The sequence below is a fragment of the Microcaecilia unicolor genome, chromosome 6 (genome assembly GCF_901765095.1).
Source record: "Microcaecilia unicolor chromosome 6, aMicUni1.1, whole genome shotgun sequence".
Taxonomy (NCBI): domain Eukaryota; kingdom Metazoa; phylum Chordata; class Amphibia; order Gymnophiona; family Siphonopidae; genus Microcaecilia; species Microcaecilia unicolor.
Window position 1 is genome coordinate 277,621,316 of NC_044036.1, and position 18,770 is coordinate 277,640,085.

The 18,770-nt window shown below is 43.5% G+C and overlaps 1 protein-coding gene across 1 annotated transcript in view; it reads right to left on the reverse strand.

Moving 5' to 3' along the window:
• Positions 1-18,770, reverse strand: part of DAB2IP (DAB2 interacting protein) — a 527,970-nt gene that overhangs the window by 12,596 nt on the left and 496,604 nt on the right. The window contains 1 exon segment of the mRNA XM_030207557.1: positions 12,240-12,327. Within this exon segment, the coding sequence (XP_030063417.1) occupies positions 12,240-12,327 (88 nt within the window).

Genomic DNA, 18,770 nt, shown 5'->3' on the forward strand with positions numbered 1-18,770 from the left:
CACTGGCTCCCAATCAAAGAACGTATTGCGTTCAAAATCTGCACCCTGGTTCATAAAATCATCTACGTTGAAGCCCCGGGATACATGACAGACCTCATAGACCTACCAACCAGAAACACATCAAGATCATCACGAACATACCTAAATCTCCACCACCCAAGCTGCAAAGGACTCAAATACAAATCAACCTACTCATCCAGCCTCTCCTACATAAGCATGCAACTATGGAATGCATTACCAAGCGCCGTGAAAACAACATATGAGCACCTTAACTTCCGGAAACTACTAAAAACCAACCTGTTCAAAAAGGCATACCCTAATGATCTAACTTAAATGCCTTAACTCTGCAACATAACAAAACCAAAATTCGTATTGGACATAGCTTAACTCTTCCTCCTTATAATTCCCCAATGTGTCTATCACACATGAACTTTATTCTACCACAACCTCACTCTGTATTTGTTCATACCAGTATTGGCGATCGCCTCTATGGTACTATGTAAGCCACATTGAGCCTGCAAATAGGTGGGAAAATGTGGGATACCAATGTAACAAATAATAAGTCATATATATTCATATATTTGCTTATTTATACTTTTATGCATTTTTATTTGTATATAGATAAGTATTTATGTTTTTATTAATTTAGATATTTTTTATGTATTTCCTGTATGTTTTTTGTTTTGTATATTGTAGATACATTGACTCCTGATGCAAGCAATATAGTTGCCGAAACATGGTTCGTGTCGAATCTACATGTATTGTGTCATTCAGTAAACTTACTGCAATCAACCTTTGGTTATTTTCCTTCCTTTTTTTGGTTGGCCTTCCCCCGGGCTGTTTTTCACTTGGTCCATAGGGTTTGTTTTTTCTCCCCTGTGTGGTGATTTACTATGTTAAGTCATGGACTAGATGTCACCAAAAGATTCAACATGGGGGTGTACTCCCCACTGGTCTGAAGTTGAGAGATAAGCTGGCTCATAAAAAAAATTTTCTTCTCAGAATTTAACTTAACCACACATTTACAGGGGAGAATTAACCAAAGAAGACCCCCTGTTATACACACAGTTTCAAATGCAGGCCTTCTGTGTAGTTCTGGCTATATATGGAATTATCATAACCTTGCAATTCAGAAACAGGGTCATCTCGATTCTGGGAAAACAATCAAATAATCCAATTACTAAGGAGCATAAAGCTGTTAATAAGTAAATTTTTGTGCACTAACCACTATTGCAGAAGTGCGGCAATTACTAAGTTTAGTGTTATGCCAGTTAGCGTATGCAAATTTGCGCATCAACTGCATGTTATCTTAGGGGTGGGAAGTAGGTGGAGCAGTGGCGTAGGAAGGGGGGGCAGTGGGGCGGTCCGCCCTGGGTGCACGCCGCTGGGGGGGTGTCGGCTCCGCTGGTTCACTGCTCTCTCTGCCCCGGAACAGGTTACTTCCTGCTCCAAGGCAGAGAGAGCAGGGAACCAGCGGAGCCGATGCAGCTCCCAGCGACTTGCACTCGGGGTGAAGTGGCCCTCCCGCCCGCCCCCTTTGGCAAGAATGCACTCCGGGGGGGGGGGGGGTGTGCGTGCGCGCCGAGGGGGGGTGCCTGCATGTGCCGAGGGGGGTGCGCTGAGCTGCACCCGGGGGGGGGGGGTGCAGCGGCAAACCGCCCCGGGTGTCAACCACCCTCGCTACGGCACTGAGGTGGAGAATGGGTGGGGACTGCTTAATAGTTAGCACACGGTACATATTGCACGCTGTCACTTTCATTGTTAGCATGGATCTATTTAGTGCCTCAATAGGATATGCTAAATGCTTTTGTGCTAATTGAGACAAAGTTTACATGTGCTAATAAATTTTTCAGGGCGGTAATTGCTGAGGACAAATGCAAAGTGATGCATATTGGAAAGAATAATCTGAATCGTAGCTACCTGATGCTAAGGTCAATCTTGGGGGTCAGTACCCAAGAAAAAGATCTAGGTGTCATTGTAGATAAGAAGCTGAAATCTTCTGCCCAGTATGTGGCAGTGACCAAAAAAGCAAACAGGATGCCAGAAATTATTAGGAAAGGGATGGTAAATAATACAATAATACCTCTATATTGGTCCACAGTGTGACCTCACCTTGAGTACTACATTCAGTTCTGGTCACCGTATCTCAAAAACGATATAGCGGAATTAGAAAAGGTTTGAAGAAGAGTGACCAAAATGATAAAGGGGATGGAACTCCTCTCATATGAGGAAAGGCTAGAGAGGTTAGGGCACTTCAGCTTGGAAAAGAGACGGCTGAGGGGGGATATGATTACAGTCTATGAAATCCTGAGTGGTGTAGAATGAGTGAAGTGAATCAATGTTTACTCATTCCAAAAGTCCAAAGACTAGGGGACACTCAATGAAGTTACATGGAAATATTTTTAAAACAAATAGGACGACACATTTTTTCACTCAACGAATAGTTAAGCTCTTGAATTCTTTGCTGGAGGATTTAGTAACAGTGGTCAGCGTATCTGGGTGTAAAAAAGGTTCCTGGAGGAAAAGTCCATAGTCTGCTATTGACATAGACATGGGGAAGCCACTGCTTGCCCTGGGATTTGTAGCATGGAATGTTGCCACTATTTATTTTGGCTTCTGCCAGGTACTTGTGACCTGGATTGGCCACTGTTGGAAACAGGATACTGTGCTAGATGAACAACTGGTCTGACCCAGCAAGTTGCCAACAATTAGCATCTCCCTTTGCAATTATTGCACTGTAAGTTTTCCTGTTAAGGCACACTAAGGGGTAGATTCAAGAAAAGGCACCTAAAGATAGGTTATGAGATACAGTGCTCTATGAATGGATTCTATAATGGCAACTGCACACGCAATTGCCGTTTATAGAATACTAGTATAAATTCACTTATGCTTGTACCTAACTGTAGGCAGTTAGGCGTGTAAATGCTAGTATTCTATAATGTGTGCACATAACTGCTAGGCACGCCCCTGACCTGCCCATGGCCACACCCCTAGTACACGCACATGATAGAATTTGTGCGCACATGTTATAGAATAATGACTAAGAGCAGTTGCACATGTAGCTGCTAATTAGTCATTGACAGTTAAGGCCAATTGTAGCTTTTTATTGCTGATTAACAATTATCATCTCATTATTCAATTAATTTATGTAGGCAACTGACCTTATTCTATAACTTGTGCATGCAACTTTCTGCACTAAGAGTAAAAGTTAGGCGCCTACGTTTGTAGGATCCGGGGGTATATGCAAAAACAGTGTGCTTTAGTAAAAGAGCCCTGCAGCCAACTATTAAAGGTTGCAAGTACCATTGTTTCCTCTTTGTCCTAAACTTTGTAAAAAGATAAAGTCAATACAGATATAGAGAGAGATATGTCCCAGAGCCCAAAGGCCGATAGGTAATCTTCTTACCAAATGGTGGTAGGTAATGAGCCCTAAATATAGAAAGGCAAGATTGTTCAGGAATTTTCAAAACTTCTAGAAAATAACATGAGGAGCACTTGTTAAATTTCAAAGAAAACTGGTAAAATACATAGTGCTGCCCTCTATTCTCCAAGCTTATGGATTAACATGTTATCCTTCATTGTGGCAGCTTGACTCACTGTTTGTGTTATTTCATTAACCTGGACTTCAAAATGTGACACTTTGTGCGAACTTAGTATTCCCCGGTGACCTCTGAATTTCAGCAGAAAAGGAGGTTTAAGAATGAAAAGGAGGTTTACTCAGCTCTTTCTGAACCCCCTGCTCTTCAAGTTCTAGCAAAGAAGCACACCTGTCAATTACCTTCTCTGTCTCACTGACAGTCAACTACATGCATGCCACTGCTTCCACCTGAAGTTTTCTAGATAAATAAGTCCTGCTCCAGGAGGGGCACCAAGGGTATCGAACAACAAAAAACCCGCTCATGCATCATCAGCCTGTCTTGCAGGATCTGTCGGTGACTCTCCTGATTCAGGGTCACTTCACTCTCAAGTGGGGAGTAATGCTCACCTTGTTCTATAATTTTTCACAGTGGAACTTCAGTGTAATGGTAGGAGTAGCCTAATGGTTAGTGCAGTGGACTACTGAGAACCTGGGGAACTTGTGGGCAAGTCACTTAATCCTCCATTGCCCCAAGTACAAAAACTTAGATTCTGAGCCTATTATAGATGGAGAAAGAACCTGCATATAATAAAAAAATATAAATTGCTTTGACTCTTGCATTGCTCCACTGAGGAAAAACCAATCCATCGGTCTGCTGACTTGACAGGTAGATTGCATCACAGGTAGTATGCATCTTACGGGAAAATTAGGTTCTTACCATGATAATTTTCTTTCCTTTAGTCATAGCAGATGAATCCATTACGTATGGGTTGTGTCCATCAACCAGCAGGGGGAGATAGAGAGCACTCAACTTTTCTCAGTGCCTCCTGGCCAGCTAGCTCCACTGCCTCTTCAGTATTTGAAGCTTCCAAAGCAGTATGGCAAACCGCAATGGGAATAACATGAACTTTCCTCACAGCGAACGATGGCCCCTTAACAAGGGCATGAACTCAAAAAAGGAGGGAATGAACTCATCCTCCTGGAGGGAATAAACTCGTCCTCCACTTTGTATAAACGGAGGGAATACTTGCATCCTCCTGGAGGGAATGAACTCATCCTCCTATAACTGTAACAAGAATCCTGAAGACTGTTTTCCAACTCCCCAAGGAAGGAATATAACTTCAGGAAACAAGAACAGCACCTAAAATCAGAATCACTGCAATACAGACAATCATACAGGGAGGGCTCATGGCTTCATCTGCTATGACTAAAGGAAAGAAAATTATCACGGTAAGAACCTAATTTTCCCTTCCTTGTCATCAAGCAGATGAAGCCATTACGTATGGGATGTAACAAAGCAATCCCTAAATAGGGTGGGAACAAGCCACACCACGCACTAGCACCTGTGCTCCAAAACGCGCATCCCTCCTGGCAGCCACATCCAGCCTGTAATGTCGGGCGAAAGAGAGCTTAGAAGCCCATATTGCAGCACTGCAGATCTCATGAAGAAATAGTGCTCCAGTTTCCGCCCAGGAAGAGGAAATCGCTCTTGTGGAATGTGCCTTAAAGGCTTCAGGCGGAACACGGCCAGACAGCAGATATGCTGAAAAGATAGCTTCTTTGAGCCAATGGGCAATAGTGGCTTTAGACGCTGAAGACCCTCTGCGAGGACCTGCAAACAGCACAAAAAGATGATCAGAGATCCTGAAAGAATTTGTAATTCGCAGATACTGCAACAGAGTCCTGCGCACATCCAAAAGGTGCAACTGCCCAAATGAACCTGGAAACTCCTCCTCAACAAAGGAGGGAAGAAAAACAGGCTGGTTTAGGTGAAACGCTGAAACCACCTTAGGCATGAAGGAAGGCACGGTCCGAACCGTGACCCCTGACTCTGAGAATTGCAGAAAAGGGTCTCTACAGGATAGCGCCTGGAGCTCTGACACCCGTCTCGCCGAGGTAATGGCCACTAAAAAGACGGCCTTCAGTGTCAAATCTTTCTCTGAAGCACGCCGAAGTGGTTCAAAGGGAGCCCCCTGAAGGGCCTTCAATACTAACCCCAGGTTCCAAGCTGGACAAGGTGCCCGCACAGGAGGATGGAGCCAAAGCACCCCTCTACGAAACCGTGCCACATCTGGATCAGCCGCTAAGGACACGCCTTCAACCTTGCCACGCAGGGAGGCCAATGCTGCAACTTGCACCTGCAGGGAATTATAGGCCAAGCCTTTGTGTACACCATCCTGCAAAAAGTCCAGATTCGACGAGACAGAAGCCCGCAACGGAGAAAGCGCTCTTGAAACACACCAGACTTCAAACTGGCGCCAAATCCTGGCATAAGCCATGGAAGTGGAGCGCTTACGGGCCAGCGGCATTCCCCGCCGCAACATGCTGTCTGAGAGCCAACACTCCATACTGAGGCGGGCCGCAGGGAGCCAAGAAAGTCTGCACTGATAATCCTGAGATACTGGAGACCATCGTTGAAGTAGAGAATACTGTAGAGATCTCATGTGTGCTCTCGCCCATGGCACCACTTCCAAGGTGGCCGTGATCGATCCCAACAGCTGGACAATGTCCCAAGCTCGCGGGCGGGGCATCCTCAGGAGCAGACGGACCTGATTCTGACGCTTGCACCGCCTTTGTTCAGGAAGAAACACATAGCCCGAGGCTGTGTCGAACCTGGCCCCCAAATATTCTAGAGATTACGAGGGGGTCAGGTAACTTTTGGCCATATTGACGACCCAGTCCAGAGATTGAAGGACTGAAATCACTCTGGCTGTAGCTAGATGACTCTCTTTTTCTGAGTCTGCTCTGATGAGCTAGTCGTCTAGGTACGGGTGAACCCGGATACCCTCTCGCCTGAGAAAGGCAGCTACTACCATCATTACCTTGGAGAAGGTTCGGGGAGCTGTGGCGAGGCCAAAAGGCAAGGCCCGAAACTGGAAATGTTTTCCCAACACCGCAAACCGCAGAAACTTCTGGTGCGGGGGCCAAATTGGTATGTGCAAGTAAGCTTCTTTCAGGTCCAGAGACGTGAGAAACTCTCCTGGCTGTACTGCCACAATGACGGAGCGCAGGGTTTCCATGTGAAAATGCCACTCTCTTAAGGACTTGTTTAGCTCTTTTAAGTCCAGGATTGGGTGAAAAGACCCGCCTTTTCGTGGCACCACAAAGTAAATGGAGTAGCGGCCTAGACCTTGTTCGGCGGGAGGCACCGGGGTCACAACCCCTATCTGGCACAGACTGTGCAGAGTCTCCTCTACCACCGTCCGTTTGGCGGCAGAACCGCATCGGGACTCCACAAACACGTCTCTCACCGGGGCATCGAATTCTATTCGGTATCCGTCTCTGATCAGGTCCAAGACCCACTGATCTGCGGAGATGTTGGCCCATTCCTCGAAAAAGAGGGAAAGTCTTCCTCCGATGACAGGAAACGAGGAGAGGGCCAGCGCATCATCATTGAGAGGGTCGCCCCTGAACTCCAGGCCTTGAACCGGCAGCTACGGAACGTTTGTCCGAGCGAAAGGGGTTTCTCTGCTAAAAGCGGGCACGCGAAGTGAACCCAGCAGCACGCCCCAGGCGGTACCTTCTAGCTTCACGGAAGCGAGGTCTGTAAGAGGAGCGGACTGCCTGACCCTTAGAGGAAGGCTTCGGCCTATCTTCGGGCAAGCGCTGAGGTTTGGAATCCCCCAGGCCTTTAACAATGTTTTCCAGCTCCTCACCAAACAGGAGAAGGCCTTGAAAGGGCAACTTCACCAACCTTTGCTTAGAGGCCATGTCCACCGCCCAATGTCGTAGCCAAAGAGTGCGGCGAGCCACCACTGCTATAGCCATTTGCTTAGACGAAGCTCTGACCATATCATAAAGGGCGTCAGCCAAAGAGGACAAGGCCAACTCCATCCGCGGAGCCACTTCAGATAAGGTCTCCGCTCCATCACCCGGCTGTTCCACTGCCTGCTGTAACCAAGCCAGGCAGGCTCTAGAAACATAACAACTGCATGCAGACGCCCGAACAGTGAGACCTGCCAAATCAAAGGACCGCTTCAGAGTTGAATCAAGTCTGCGGTCTTGAATATCCTTCAAGGCAACACCTCCTTCAACAGGGAGGGTAGTTCTCTTTGTCACAGCCGTGGCCAGGGCATCCACTTTAGGCATTGCAAAGCGAGCCAAATGTTCCTCACTCAGAGGGTATAATTGCCCCATAGCCCTGGCAACCTTCAAAGGTCCCTCGGGGTCAGCCCATTGAGCCGAAATAAGCTCTTGGATTGAGTCATGCAAAGGAAAGGCTCGAGCAGACTTTCTGGTACTAGCCATCCTTGGATTAACTGAGGAGGCTGTGCCACTCCCAGGATCTTCAATCGAGAGGGCTTGTAAGGCATCTGAAATAAGCGCTGGCAGCTCCTCGCGGTGGAAAATCCTCACCGCAGATGGATCATCAAGCTCCTGTGGCAATTCTGCACCCGACTCTGGCTCTTCAGCCCAAGAAGTTCTGCCAGACCCCTCAGAATCCTCATAGCCCGACTACGGGGTGGGGGGGGGGGGGGGGGGGGGGGGGGGAAAGGGGGGGGGGCTCCACACTCAGAAGGGGAAATAGCCCTTCTGCGTTTATCAGGAGGATAAGAAACAGGCAAAGCCAACTCCAAAAGGCCAGGATCCACCGGGGGGGCAGGCAGAGGGTCCGAAGAACCCTGTGGAAGAGCTCTTTTAAGCATGTATGCCCTATGCAGCAGTAAAACAAAATCAGGGGAGAAAACCGCTCCCTGACTGACCGGATCCTGCCCAGGGCTATCAGCTCTATTATTAGCCTCATTCAGAGGACCCCCCCCCCCCCCCGGATTCAGGGCTCTCCGTCGCAACGGAGGCCGCGCCATGTGGAAAATCCAAAATGGCGTCCGCTGCCAGCTCAGAACGCAAAAGATCACCGCTCGCCATGCTCGGGCCGGCTCTACCATCTGTACAGCACGAATTACAGAACCCCGCTGCTGATTTGCGCTTGCCACATTTAGAACAGCGCTTTTCAGTCTCCGCAGCCATCGCCGAAAACGGCGGTAAAATTCAAAAATGGCGGTTCGCGCCAAAAACGTCCCAATCGCGGGCCCACCCCGGAGAAGTCAGAAAACACTCTTACCTCACTGGACTGAGTATCACAGCTCCGGTCCTGCAGAAGAATCTCAAGAAAAAAAACTCTTTTCCAAGATCGCTGCGCTAAAGTGCGACGCAACTTTAATTAATTATTTATTTATTTTTTAATGCTGTGAGAAAAGCAGAGGCAAAAGAGGTAAATAAAAACACTCCGGAGGCTCAGATAAGTGGGAAAGGCAGGGAAAGGCGAACCAATGTGCCTGCATCCACTGAGTGGGAAAGGACAGGGATAAGCAAGCTAATATGTCCACATCCACGGGGGCATGGGTAAGGCAGGGAAAGGGCTGACCTATGTGCCTTCAAAGTGAAGCTGCTATAGCCTCTAACACCCCGGCTAACAACTGGCAAGCCAGGAGCCACCCCCAGGCAGATTTTGATGGAGCTCGAAGAAGCTGCAGCCACCCTGCTTAGGGAGATAGAGAATACTGAAGAGGCAGTGGAGCTAGCTGGCCATGAGGCACTGAGAAAAGTTGAGTGCTCTCTATCTCCCCCTGCTGGTTGATGGACACAACCCATACGTAATGGCTTCATCTGCTTGATGACAAGGAATCTTACTTTTATCCATTGAGGAAAAAGCAAAGCAGAGATAAATAAAAAGAGGATTGACTGAAGTGGAGAGGTCATGATCCAGCTACAAAGCAGACAGGAAAAATAGAGAATGCAACACATGTAACATCTCCAGGAGTAATTAACAGAAGAACAGTGAAATAGATATAAAAGTGCCACAAGACGCCGCAGTGTCAATTAATTGTGGCATCTTGTGGCGCTTTTATATTTTACTGTGTTAACTGCTGGTTTTGTTGTTTTGCTACAATTTGTTGTGATTGCATATGTATGTTATTGCACCAGGATTATATATCTGCATCTTTTTCTTCCATCAAGTGTCCTTTTGACCCCTGAAGCAGGCGATGTTGTCCCGCTAAAACACAGCCCCGTGTTGGGTCTCTGTTGGTGTCAATAAAGGTGTTTTCCTGGATTTTCGTGCATGTGGGATCTTCTGTTAATTGCTCCCGGAGCTGTTACTTGTGTTGCATTCTCTACTTTTCTTGTGTGCTTTGGATTTTTGCAGAGGTGTTTCCGTGTTGTTGCTTTCCCCAGCTACAAAGCAGCCACCATCTTGAATTTATATTCTCTTACTTTTTTTTGCCTTGTGTTACAGTTTAACCTTTAAGATTAGCAATCCAAGCTATTAGTACTAATAAATTTAGTGGGTTTACTCCTTAAACATAATATTGCTTAAAATATGCAGTGTTTATTTTTCCTCCCAGAAAGGAAACACACCCACAGGATGTGGCGTGATTTATAATCACTGCTGGTGGATAAATATTACAAAATGTTTGGTCAGCAGATGCAGAGTGTATGGGGTGGAAACACAATTGTTGTTGAAAGAGAACTAATGTAGGTATATAAACACTGAAATATTTGTTCTGTAGCCTTTTCCCCTCCTACTCTAGACTTTGCTTCCCCCATAACTAATGTACAAAGATCATAGTACATACAGGAAAGGACAATGCATTCACCTTGTCTCTCAGCAAGAAGGAAGATGGTCCATCAAACCAACAAAAAAATCTATCAGTTTCTTGTCTTTTTTTCCCCCTTGCACACACAAGTCATGGCATCATTCAGAAAGCCCAAAAGTTACTTTAAACCTGACCGAAAAGGACTTACTCCACTGCTCTTAATTGTTGCCTGTAATCTGCCTCTTCCCTCCTGCAGTCTGAAGTAAAGCATGAAGGTTAAGATGCTGTAAAGAATACTGAAGAGTATGGTGCATTCAAAGTGGCAGGTTTTATGAATTTAAACCAGTAAACCATTACCTTGGGTAATGATGTTCTAGGAAACTGAATATTTTCATGTGTGTATGGGTGTGGGATTACTATTTGTAGTGAAATTTATAATATTTTTGTTACAAATTATTGACCAGTTGGTTAGTTGACTGTGTAGAGCCATATATGCAAAAGTGTGACCCAAGCAGTTATAGAGTCTGTTCAACACTGAATTGTTCCTTGATAGGTCGTTTTCTATACTGTATGTTATAATGAGCAGTGTGGTACAAAATAACCAACCTAGCTGCTTAACGCATGTAGGGGCACTTTGGTTGTACCCACAGAAAGGTAGTATATCAAAAACCAGGTGCAACAGGAGCGGGTGGGGCAGTGGCCACCTGTGACAGCTGGCACATGGGTTGTTTCTGCATGCTAGCTGCACTTACCACCGAGCCCGGTCCAACTACCACAGACACCCCGGGATTGAGGGAGGGACATCTTTGGGAGCGAGAAGGCAGGGTTTATACACAAGAGTGGCACTGGAGGTTTGTGGGGGATTGGAGCTTCGAGAGGAGATTGGACAAGGAGGGCTAGGGTTGCACCTCTAAAGCCACAGTTCATTTATATGTGCTCCCCCCCCCCCCCCCCCCCGCATTACATGCAATGTTGTCTAGTAAGTTTCTGCCCTTTACAGTAAATGGAGGGCAGATGCTGGGCACAGTCCCTATGTTTACCACAGAGACTTTGCACTTACTGTGCACTAGTTGCTGTAACTAACGCATGGTAAGTGTAAAATCTTACCGCACTTTAATAGAAGAGCAAGCACTTGGTACAGAGCTTGGATAGAAACTGAACTAGAACAGCAGGGGCTGCAACAGCGCCAGTGGCATTCCTAGGTTGATAGCCACCCAGGGCGGATTGCCCCCGTGCATCACCTCCAGGTGGCTCCACCCCCTGGCGCATCACCTCCTGCGGGTGCAGGGAGCAGCCGCGTGGCTGTTGGCTCTGCCCTGGAACAGGAAGTAGCGTGCATCCAGGGCGGACCGCCCTGCCCTTGGTACACCACTGAACAGCGCAGGAGTTTTCCAGTCTGCCTCACTACTGTATTTCAACGCTGGGTAAGCCCTCTTTTCATTCTCCCACTGATCCTGTGAAGATTATCAGGCAAGGTGCATCATGATGGTGACCTGTGTTATGTAGAGACTTCTCTGCTAAGAATCTGATAGAAGTGCAAAGTACAGAAAAAAAGCTGCAGAATCTGAGGCTCCAGTTAAAAGCAAGCTGCTATCTGAATTCTTCTAACAAAGTTTGCAATTACACACAAGCAGCTGAATAACCAAGCCATTCCTAAAAACTGCTCCTCTTCTAACCTCCCCCGATTATACATTTCTGAGTTATTAAAATCTCCCACTTTCTGATGCACACGGTTTGTTTTTCTATAAAGTAAATCTGCAAGATATAGCAGAAAGTGAATGCTTCATGCTGGGATTTAATTTAACATAGCATTCGTCATTACTTCAAGTAAAAATCTAATGCCAAGAAGAATCACAAAAAGACTTGTTTTTATTTTGCCAAATTTCACTTTTTGTCTATGAAAAAAACCATTTAAAAGTCTCCATGGATGAATTTTTCTCTTATTTTCCAGAAATGCACAATACTTTGCCATTGGGAATTTTGCATTAATTTTGTAAGATTTTACCAGTCGTTGCTGTTTTTCAGCAGCTTACTACTAAATCCTTTGATGAAAATAATGATAAACAGTATGAAGTTCTCATAAGTGCTTGTAAAAACACAAATGTATTTTTTTTGCATATTTTTACCTGTGCATCAATAATCTTCTGTTTAGAATCTACTGCAGCTTGCATTTCAGCATGGTCCTTCTTTAATTCTTCCTCTACTGACATCAATCTGACAAGAGAAAACATAATCACATATATTCTGAAATATGTAAGTATTAAAAGTAAACCATATTGTGCTCCAGTGGAGTGGAGTGGAGGAGTAACCTAATGTTTAGTGCAGTGGCCTGAGAGCCAGGGGAACTGGGTTCGATTCCAACTGCAGTTCTTGTGCCTCTGGGCAAGTCACCTAACTGTCCATTGCCCCAGGTACAAAATAACTACCTACATATAGGGCTAGATTCTACATATGGTGCCAAAAAAGCGCTATTCTATAAGCCATGCTTAAAGTTAGATGCGGTTACAGAATAGCGCTTATGCCCGGGAATCGCGCCCAACTTTGCAACAACTGAAAGATGGTGAAAACGTACATGCCTACATTGTATCCCTGTTATTTTATAACACCACATGTTAATTTTAGGAACGCTTCCATTACCATCCCATTTCTGCTCCCCCTTTTTCAGATCGCACATAAATGCCAATTTAATTAGTGCCAATAATTGCTTGTTAAAACGCCAATTAGCGGAGCTAATTAGCTCATTCAATTAAATTGCATGCGCAAATTGGGATCTTGCCCAAATTTATGTGTACAATTTTTGGCAACTTTTATAGAATTATACAGAAACCAATTTGAATAGTGAAAAATTGTACAATTTGTAAGTGCAGCCCGTCTTGAAAGATACTTATCAGAAGACTCATGTTTTTTAATAATTACCCTCTTCTGCCTAAAAAATCTTACTGTTGCTCCAAATGAATCTAAAAGTAAATCAATAAACATTTCTTCAAAACATCCAAAATAAGACTTGGAAAAAAAAATCATTAACACTGATATCTGACATGTATGATTTTTTTTATTGCTATTATGCATAAATTCACCAAACCTATGCTGCATGTACACAAAAGTGATTAAACCCATACATCATGGTAAAAAGGGAAAATTTTAAAAAAGGAAAAAATACCAGGCATCCTGGGCCCAAGGATTGAAACACTAAAGTCTACAGAATTAAGGAAATGAGGCCCTTCACTTAAACAAAGGAAATATCTTAAATAGATAATAAGAAAAGCTAAATAGGTGAGACAATACGCCAAGAATATAGGGGTCCTTTTACTAAGGTGCGCTGAAAAATGGCCTGAGGCAGTGTAGGTGCGTGTTTTGGGCGCACACAGAATCATTCTTCAGTGTACCTGCAAAAAATGCCTTTTTAAAATTTTTTGCCGAAAATGGAACATGCGTCAAAATGAAAATTGCCACGTGTTCATTTTGGGTCTGCGACCTTACCGCCAGCCATTGACCTAGCGGTAAAGTCTCAAGCGGTAACCGGGTGGAAATGACCTATGCGCTAATCTTTAGTAAAAGACCTCCTTGATTGTTTAAATGCGCACTAATTGGCTACTAATTGGCTTTAACTGCCAATGACGACCCTTAAATGGAGTTAACTGGCATCAGTTTGCAGTTACGTGCATACCTACATTTACGCACTATTCTATATACTACATAACTACAAAGGGGGCGTTGACATAAAATAAGGCATGGGTGGGTCAGTGTACTTACATGCTAAGGTTATAGAATACTGTCAGTTACATGCACAACTGACAATATTTAGTTGCAAGTATTTACACCAGCCTCTCATGTGGCGTATATGCTCACGCCTAGTTCGGCACTGAATACCAACTTACGCATTCAATAATGGCTTTAGCGCCCAACTTTGCCAATATAGAATACTTGCCTAGCAGTCAATTTTTTTGCATCTAATTTTTGGTGCTCTTTCTGGAATCTACCCTGAAATCATTTTGTGCACACTAAAATGCAGAAGCAAAGCAACATTTCATTGGTCATTTTGGAGGGGAAGACAGAAACAAGTATTGCTGTGATTTCCTATTTCTAATAACATCAACATTCATTTTAAAATGATGGTACTTCCCTATTAAATTTATTCCAGATCATATAATCTGCTATTCTAATCATAGAAACTTATGTTCAAAGAGTTAGCCAAGCCACTGTATTTGAAGATGGTTCAATATCTTTGAAACAGAAACATTTTGCAACTTACTCCCTCCCTATATTTTTCCAGCTCAATATTTCAACTCGACTACTGTTCAGCTTATAAATGAAGCTTAAAGAGAAATATCAATAAATATATCACTTCACTTTCAAATGTCTGCAATGTGTACTTATGATTAATCCAACAGCAAGGTCATAGTTGCTAGGAGGAATAGCAAATCTCTGTGCGGCGATCTGTGGCCCTCCCGAGGGAGCTCCACCTGGCGTGCAGCTGTCTAGATCATTAAAAGTGCGGTGGTGGTTTCTCCTGAGGAAGATGTTTTGAAATGCGGTCCAGCATCGGGGAACCGGCATGAATATGAGACAACTTTGATGGATTAATGGATTACTCTCCAAACACACAGCACCTGTATATAGACTCATAAGGGCGCTTGGTGGAAGCGCGGACTTATTGATATTAGTGATCAAATACCCAGTGCCAAAGGACTATGTGATCATATTAATCAAGCGGAAAGCATGGTGTTAAATGAATAAGATCAGTGGACTGGGTATATGGGGAGTGTGGTCTCCATGTATCACGCAGTGTAACAATTATGTAAGTGGCTAGGAAACTGAGCATGTATTAGATGGTTTATTGACTTTCTTCTATGGATGAGACGTTCCTCCTACTTCCTCTAAAACAGATTTCTTCCTTCACATCTAGCTTAACAATTTAATACTCCAAAATTTATAAGCACAAAGGTCAACATTTTTAAGCTGGTAAGGCTGAGACTCACTGGGAAATAGAGGGAGATGTCAGTTGCTCACTGAAGTAAGAGAATTTTCCAGCCTTGACAGTGAAAATAGTGCAGTAACATGAAGATGTGTTTTCCAGAATTGCATACAGTACTCTAAATGGGGTCTCACCATAGATTTATACAAAGGTACTATCACCACCTTCATCCTGCTGACTATTCCTCTCCCTATGCACCCAAGCATCCTTCTGGCTTTTGCTGTCACCTTTTATATCTGTTTGGCCACTTTTAAGATCATTAGATGTAATCTCCCCAAGTCCTGCTCTTATTTTGGACACAGAAATACTTCACACCCATACTATATTGCTCCCTCGGGTTTTTGCAGCCCAATCCATAGCCCAGTCTGAAACATTCTCACACAGTCCTACAAAGTCAGTTTTCATGATGACTTCTTTCAGGAAGCTTAAGAAAATTTAAATTTCTATCATGTGCCAAGATTCAGTTACAGTACATGTTTATACTGTTTGAACTGTGTGACAGGGCAGGATTTACAATGCTGGCTAAACTCCAGTAGCCACCATCAGTCTCACAACAGTTTAAGTACCCTCCTCACTTTCTAAGTATAGATGTTTACTCAGTAAGTCATAGGCATTAAACAAAGCAAAACAGATATTTACATTTCTAAGGCTTAGAGTAAAAGAAAATGTTGGGGCAAATATATGAATATAAAAACCACAAACACCAGATGTGTCTCGGGAAGCTAAATATTTTCCTCCATCCTCTTTATGGAGAGGATGGAGGGATGTGTGGAACATTCCCCCCTGTGCAAGCAATGGTGGCAAGAATCATATCTGAATTTAAGAAAGAACTGGACAAGCATTGTGAGAGGATAGAATTGTAGAGTTCAGTAGTTGGTGTAGATGGGCAGACCGAATAGGCCGTATGGTCTTTATCTGCTGTCATTTTCTATGTTTCACATCAGGGGCGTAGCCAGACTTCGGCAGGAGGGGGATCCAGAGCCCGAGGTGGGGGGGGGCACAATTTAGCCCACTGCCGACCCCCCACCACCACCATTTTCGACGCCCCCTCCCACTGCCGACCCTCCCCGTCGCCAGGTACCTTTGCTGGCGGGGGTCCCTAACCCCCGCCAGCCAACATCTTCTTCAGTGCCGGCCTCCGGCACGTTCACTGATCTGTTTCTGTGACAGAGGGGGTCAAAAGTAGAGGGGGTCAGGGCTAAATCTGCGAGGGACCCATGCCCCCACCTAGCTACGCCCCTGTTTCACATATCTAGTACTGTAGGTTGAAAGAAGGTAATAAATTAAAGTTTAAAGAAAATCAATGGAGTAGCTGGGTACACATGGCACTAATATATGGATGTGGAGGTGGAGCTTTCAAAACTTTAATATTAGCATTTTCAAGTAAACACAAGAAAGAGCTAGCTCTGTAACCCTGCTGCTCTATACTAGCAATTTGAAATCAAGAAGTAAAACAAAACATAAAAGCATAATCACCAAAAGTCTCAATTTAAGAATATTCTTGGTCTACTGCTTTTTAAGCAAGGATAACATTTCTGCTTCAAATGATTTAAGCTATCGGTCAGTATCAATGTTATTTATTTATTTATTGCATTTGTATCCCACATTTTCCCACCTCTTTGCAGCCTCAATGTGGCTTACAATACATTATGAATAGTGGAAATACAAAAGGAATTAGACATTTAGTATAACAGAAGGATCTTGGGTAACATGATAGTGGTAAAGCATGATAATAGTATAACAGCAAATATTATAAGACAATTCTGGATAAGTGCGAAGGATTTCATATTTGTTGATCTTCATGGTACGCCTTGTTAAAGAGATGGGTCTTCAGTAGTCTGCGGAAGTTAGTCAGTTCATAAATCGTTTTCAAGTTTTGTGGCAGTGCATTCCAGAATTGTGTGCTCAGGTAGGAAAAGGTTGACGCATGCATTAGTTTATATTTTAGACCTTTACAGTTGGGGAAGTGAAGATTAAGGAGTGTACGGGATGTTTTTTTGGCATTCCTGGGTGGTAAGTCTATCAGGTCTGACATGTAGGCTGAGGCATCTCCGTGAATGATTTTGTGAACTAGGGTGCATATTTTGAACGTGATGCGTTCTTTAAGTGGGAGCCAGTGTAACCTTTCTCGGAGGGGTTTAGCACTTTCAAATTTTGTTTTGCCGAATATGAATCTAGCTGCAGTGTTCTGGGCTGTCTAAATTTTCTTGATTATTTGCTCTTTGCAGCCAGCATATAGTGCATTGCAGTAGTCTAGATGACTAAGTACCATTGATTGTACCAGGTTTCGGAAGACGGATCTTGGGAAGGAAGGTCTTACTCTTTTTAATTTCCACATTGAGTGGAACATCTTCTTGGTTGTGTTTTTCGCGTGATTTTCAAGTGTTACATGCTGGTCAATGGTGACTCCTAGAATTTTTAAGGTATCCGAAATTGGAAGATTCAGTTTTGGTGTGTTGATGGTAGTGAATTTGTTCGTATTATGTTGAGACTTGAATATTAGGCATTGGGTTTTTCTGCATTGAGTTTCAACTGGAATGCATCCGCCCATGAATGCATAATATGTAGGCTTTGGTTGATATCATTGGCGATTTCCTTTAAACCTTGTTTGAATGGGATGTAGATAGTTACGTCATCTGTGTATATGTATGGATTAAGGTTTTGGTTTGATAGTAGTTTGGCCAAGGGTATCATCATTAAGTTGAATAAGGTTACTGTTATTAATCGCTGTTTCCCCTGAAATAAGGGTTCAATACGATGTACAGATAAAGTCCTAATAACAAAAATATTTATGTAATAAACAGAATAATTAATAACATCTTCCAAATAAAGATGCTTTCATTTGCTTTCGAAAATTTAAATAATTTGCTTCCACTCTGATAAGTAATGGAAGAGAATTCCAAAGTGGTATTAGTACTACTGCAAAAATAGTATTAAATATTCTGAGAAACCGTATCTTACTATGAAACACAGGACAAAGAATTAGCTACTTAATCAGTCTAGAAAAGGAACCAAAGAGGGATGTAGAAATCATATTAATCAATAAACAAGGTGCTAATCCATGAATTGTTTAATATGAAAAAAAGCTTTGAATAGGATGCGTTCAGCAACTAGTAGCCAATGTAATGCCTTCATATAATTAGAGACCCTAGTGAATCTGTTTAATCTGAAAATTAATCTCACAGCGGTTCTCTGCATAAGCTGGAGTTTCTTAAGATATTTCATGTTAAGCGTTAGGTACAAAACATTACACTAGTCAAGGTGGGGTAATATCATTTGAACCACACAAGCAAATGTTTCTATGGTGAAAAAAAACCTTCACGGTGTGAATTTGAAAAACATTTTCTTCCATAGATGGTTAATTTGTGAGCGGTAAGACAATGAAGAATCAAGAAAGACTCCTAGAACTCGAGATTCCGTTTCAACCATTAGAATATTATTCTCTGCTATTTTTATAGTAGAAGGTACTGTTTCTTCTGGTATTTTAAACCATAAGATCTTGGTCTTGTTAGGGTTTAGTTTCAATTTATTCTTGAATTCTGTTTATTCTGATGACAATTACATCCAGTAATTCAGAAATTAAGTAAGGGACTAGTAAGAGTAATAAAATATCATCTGCATATGACAATAACATCTCACCCGCATTTAATCTAAGTTGTCCTAAAGATGACATAAAAAACTG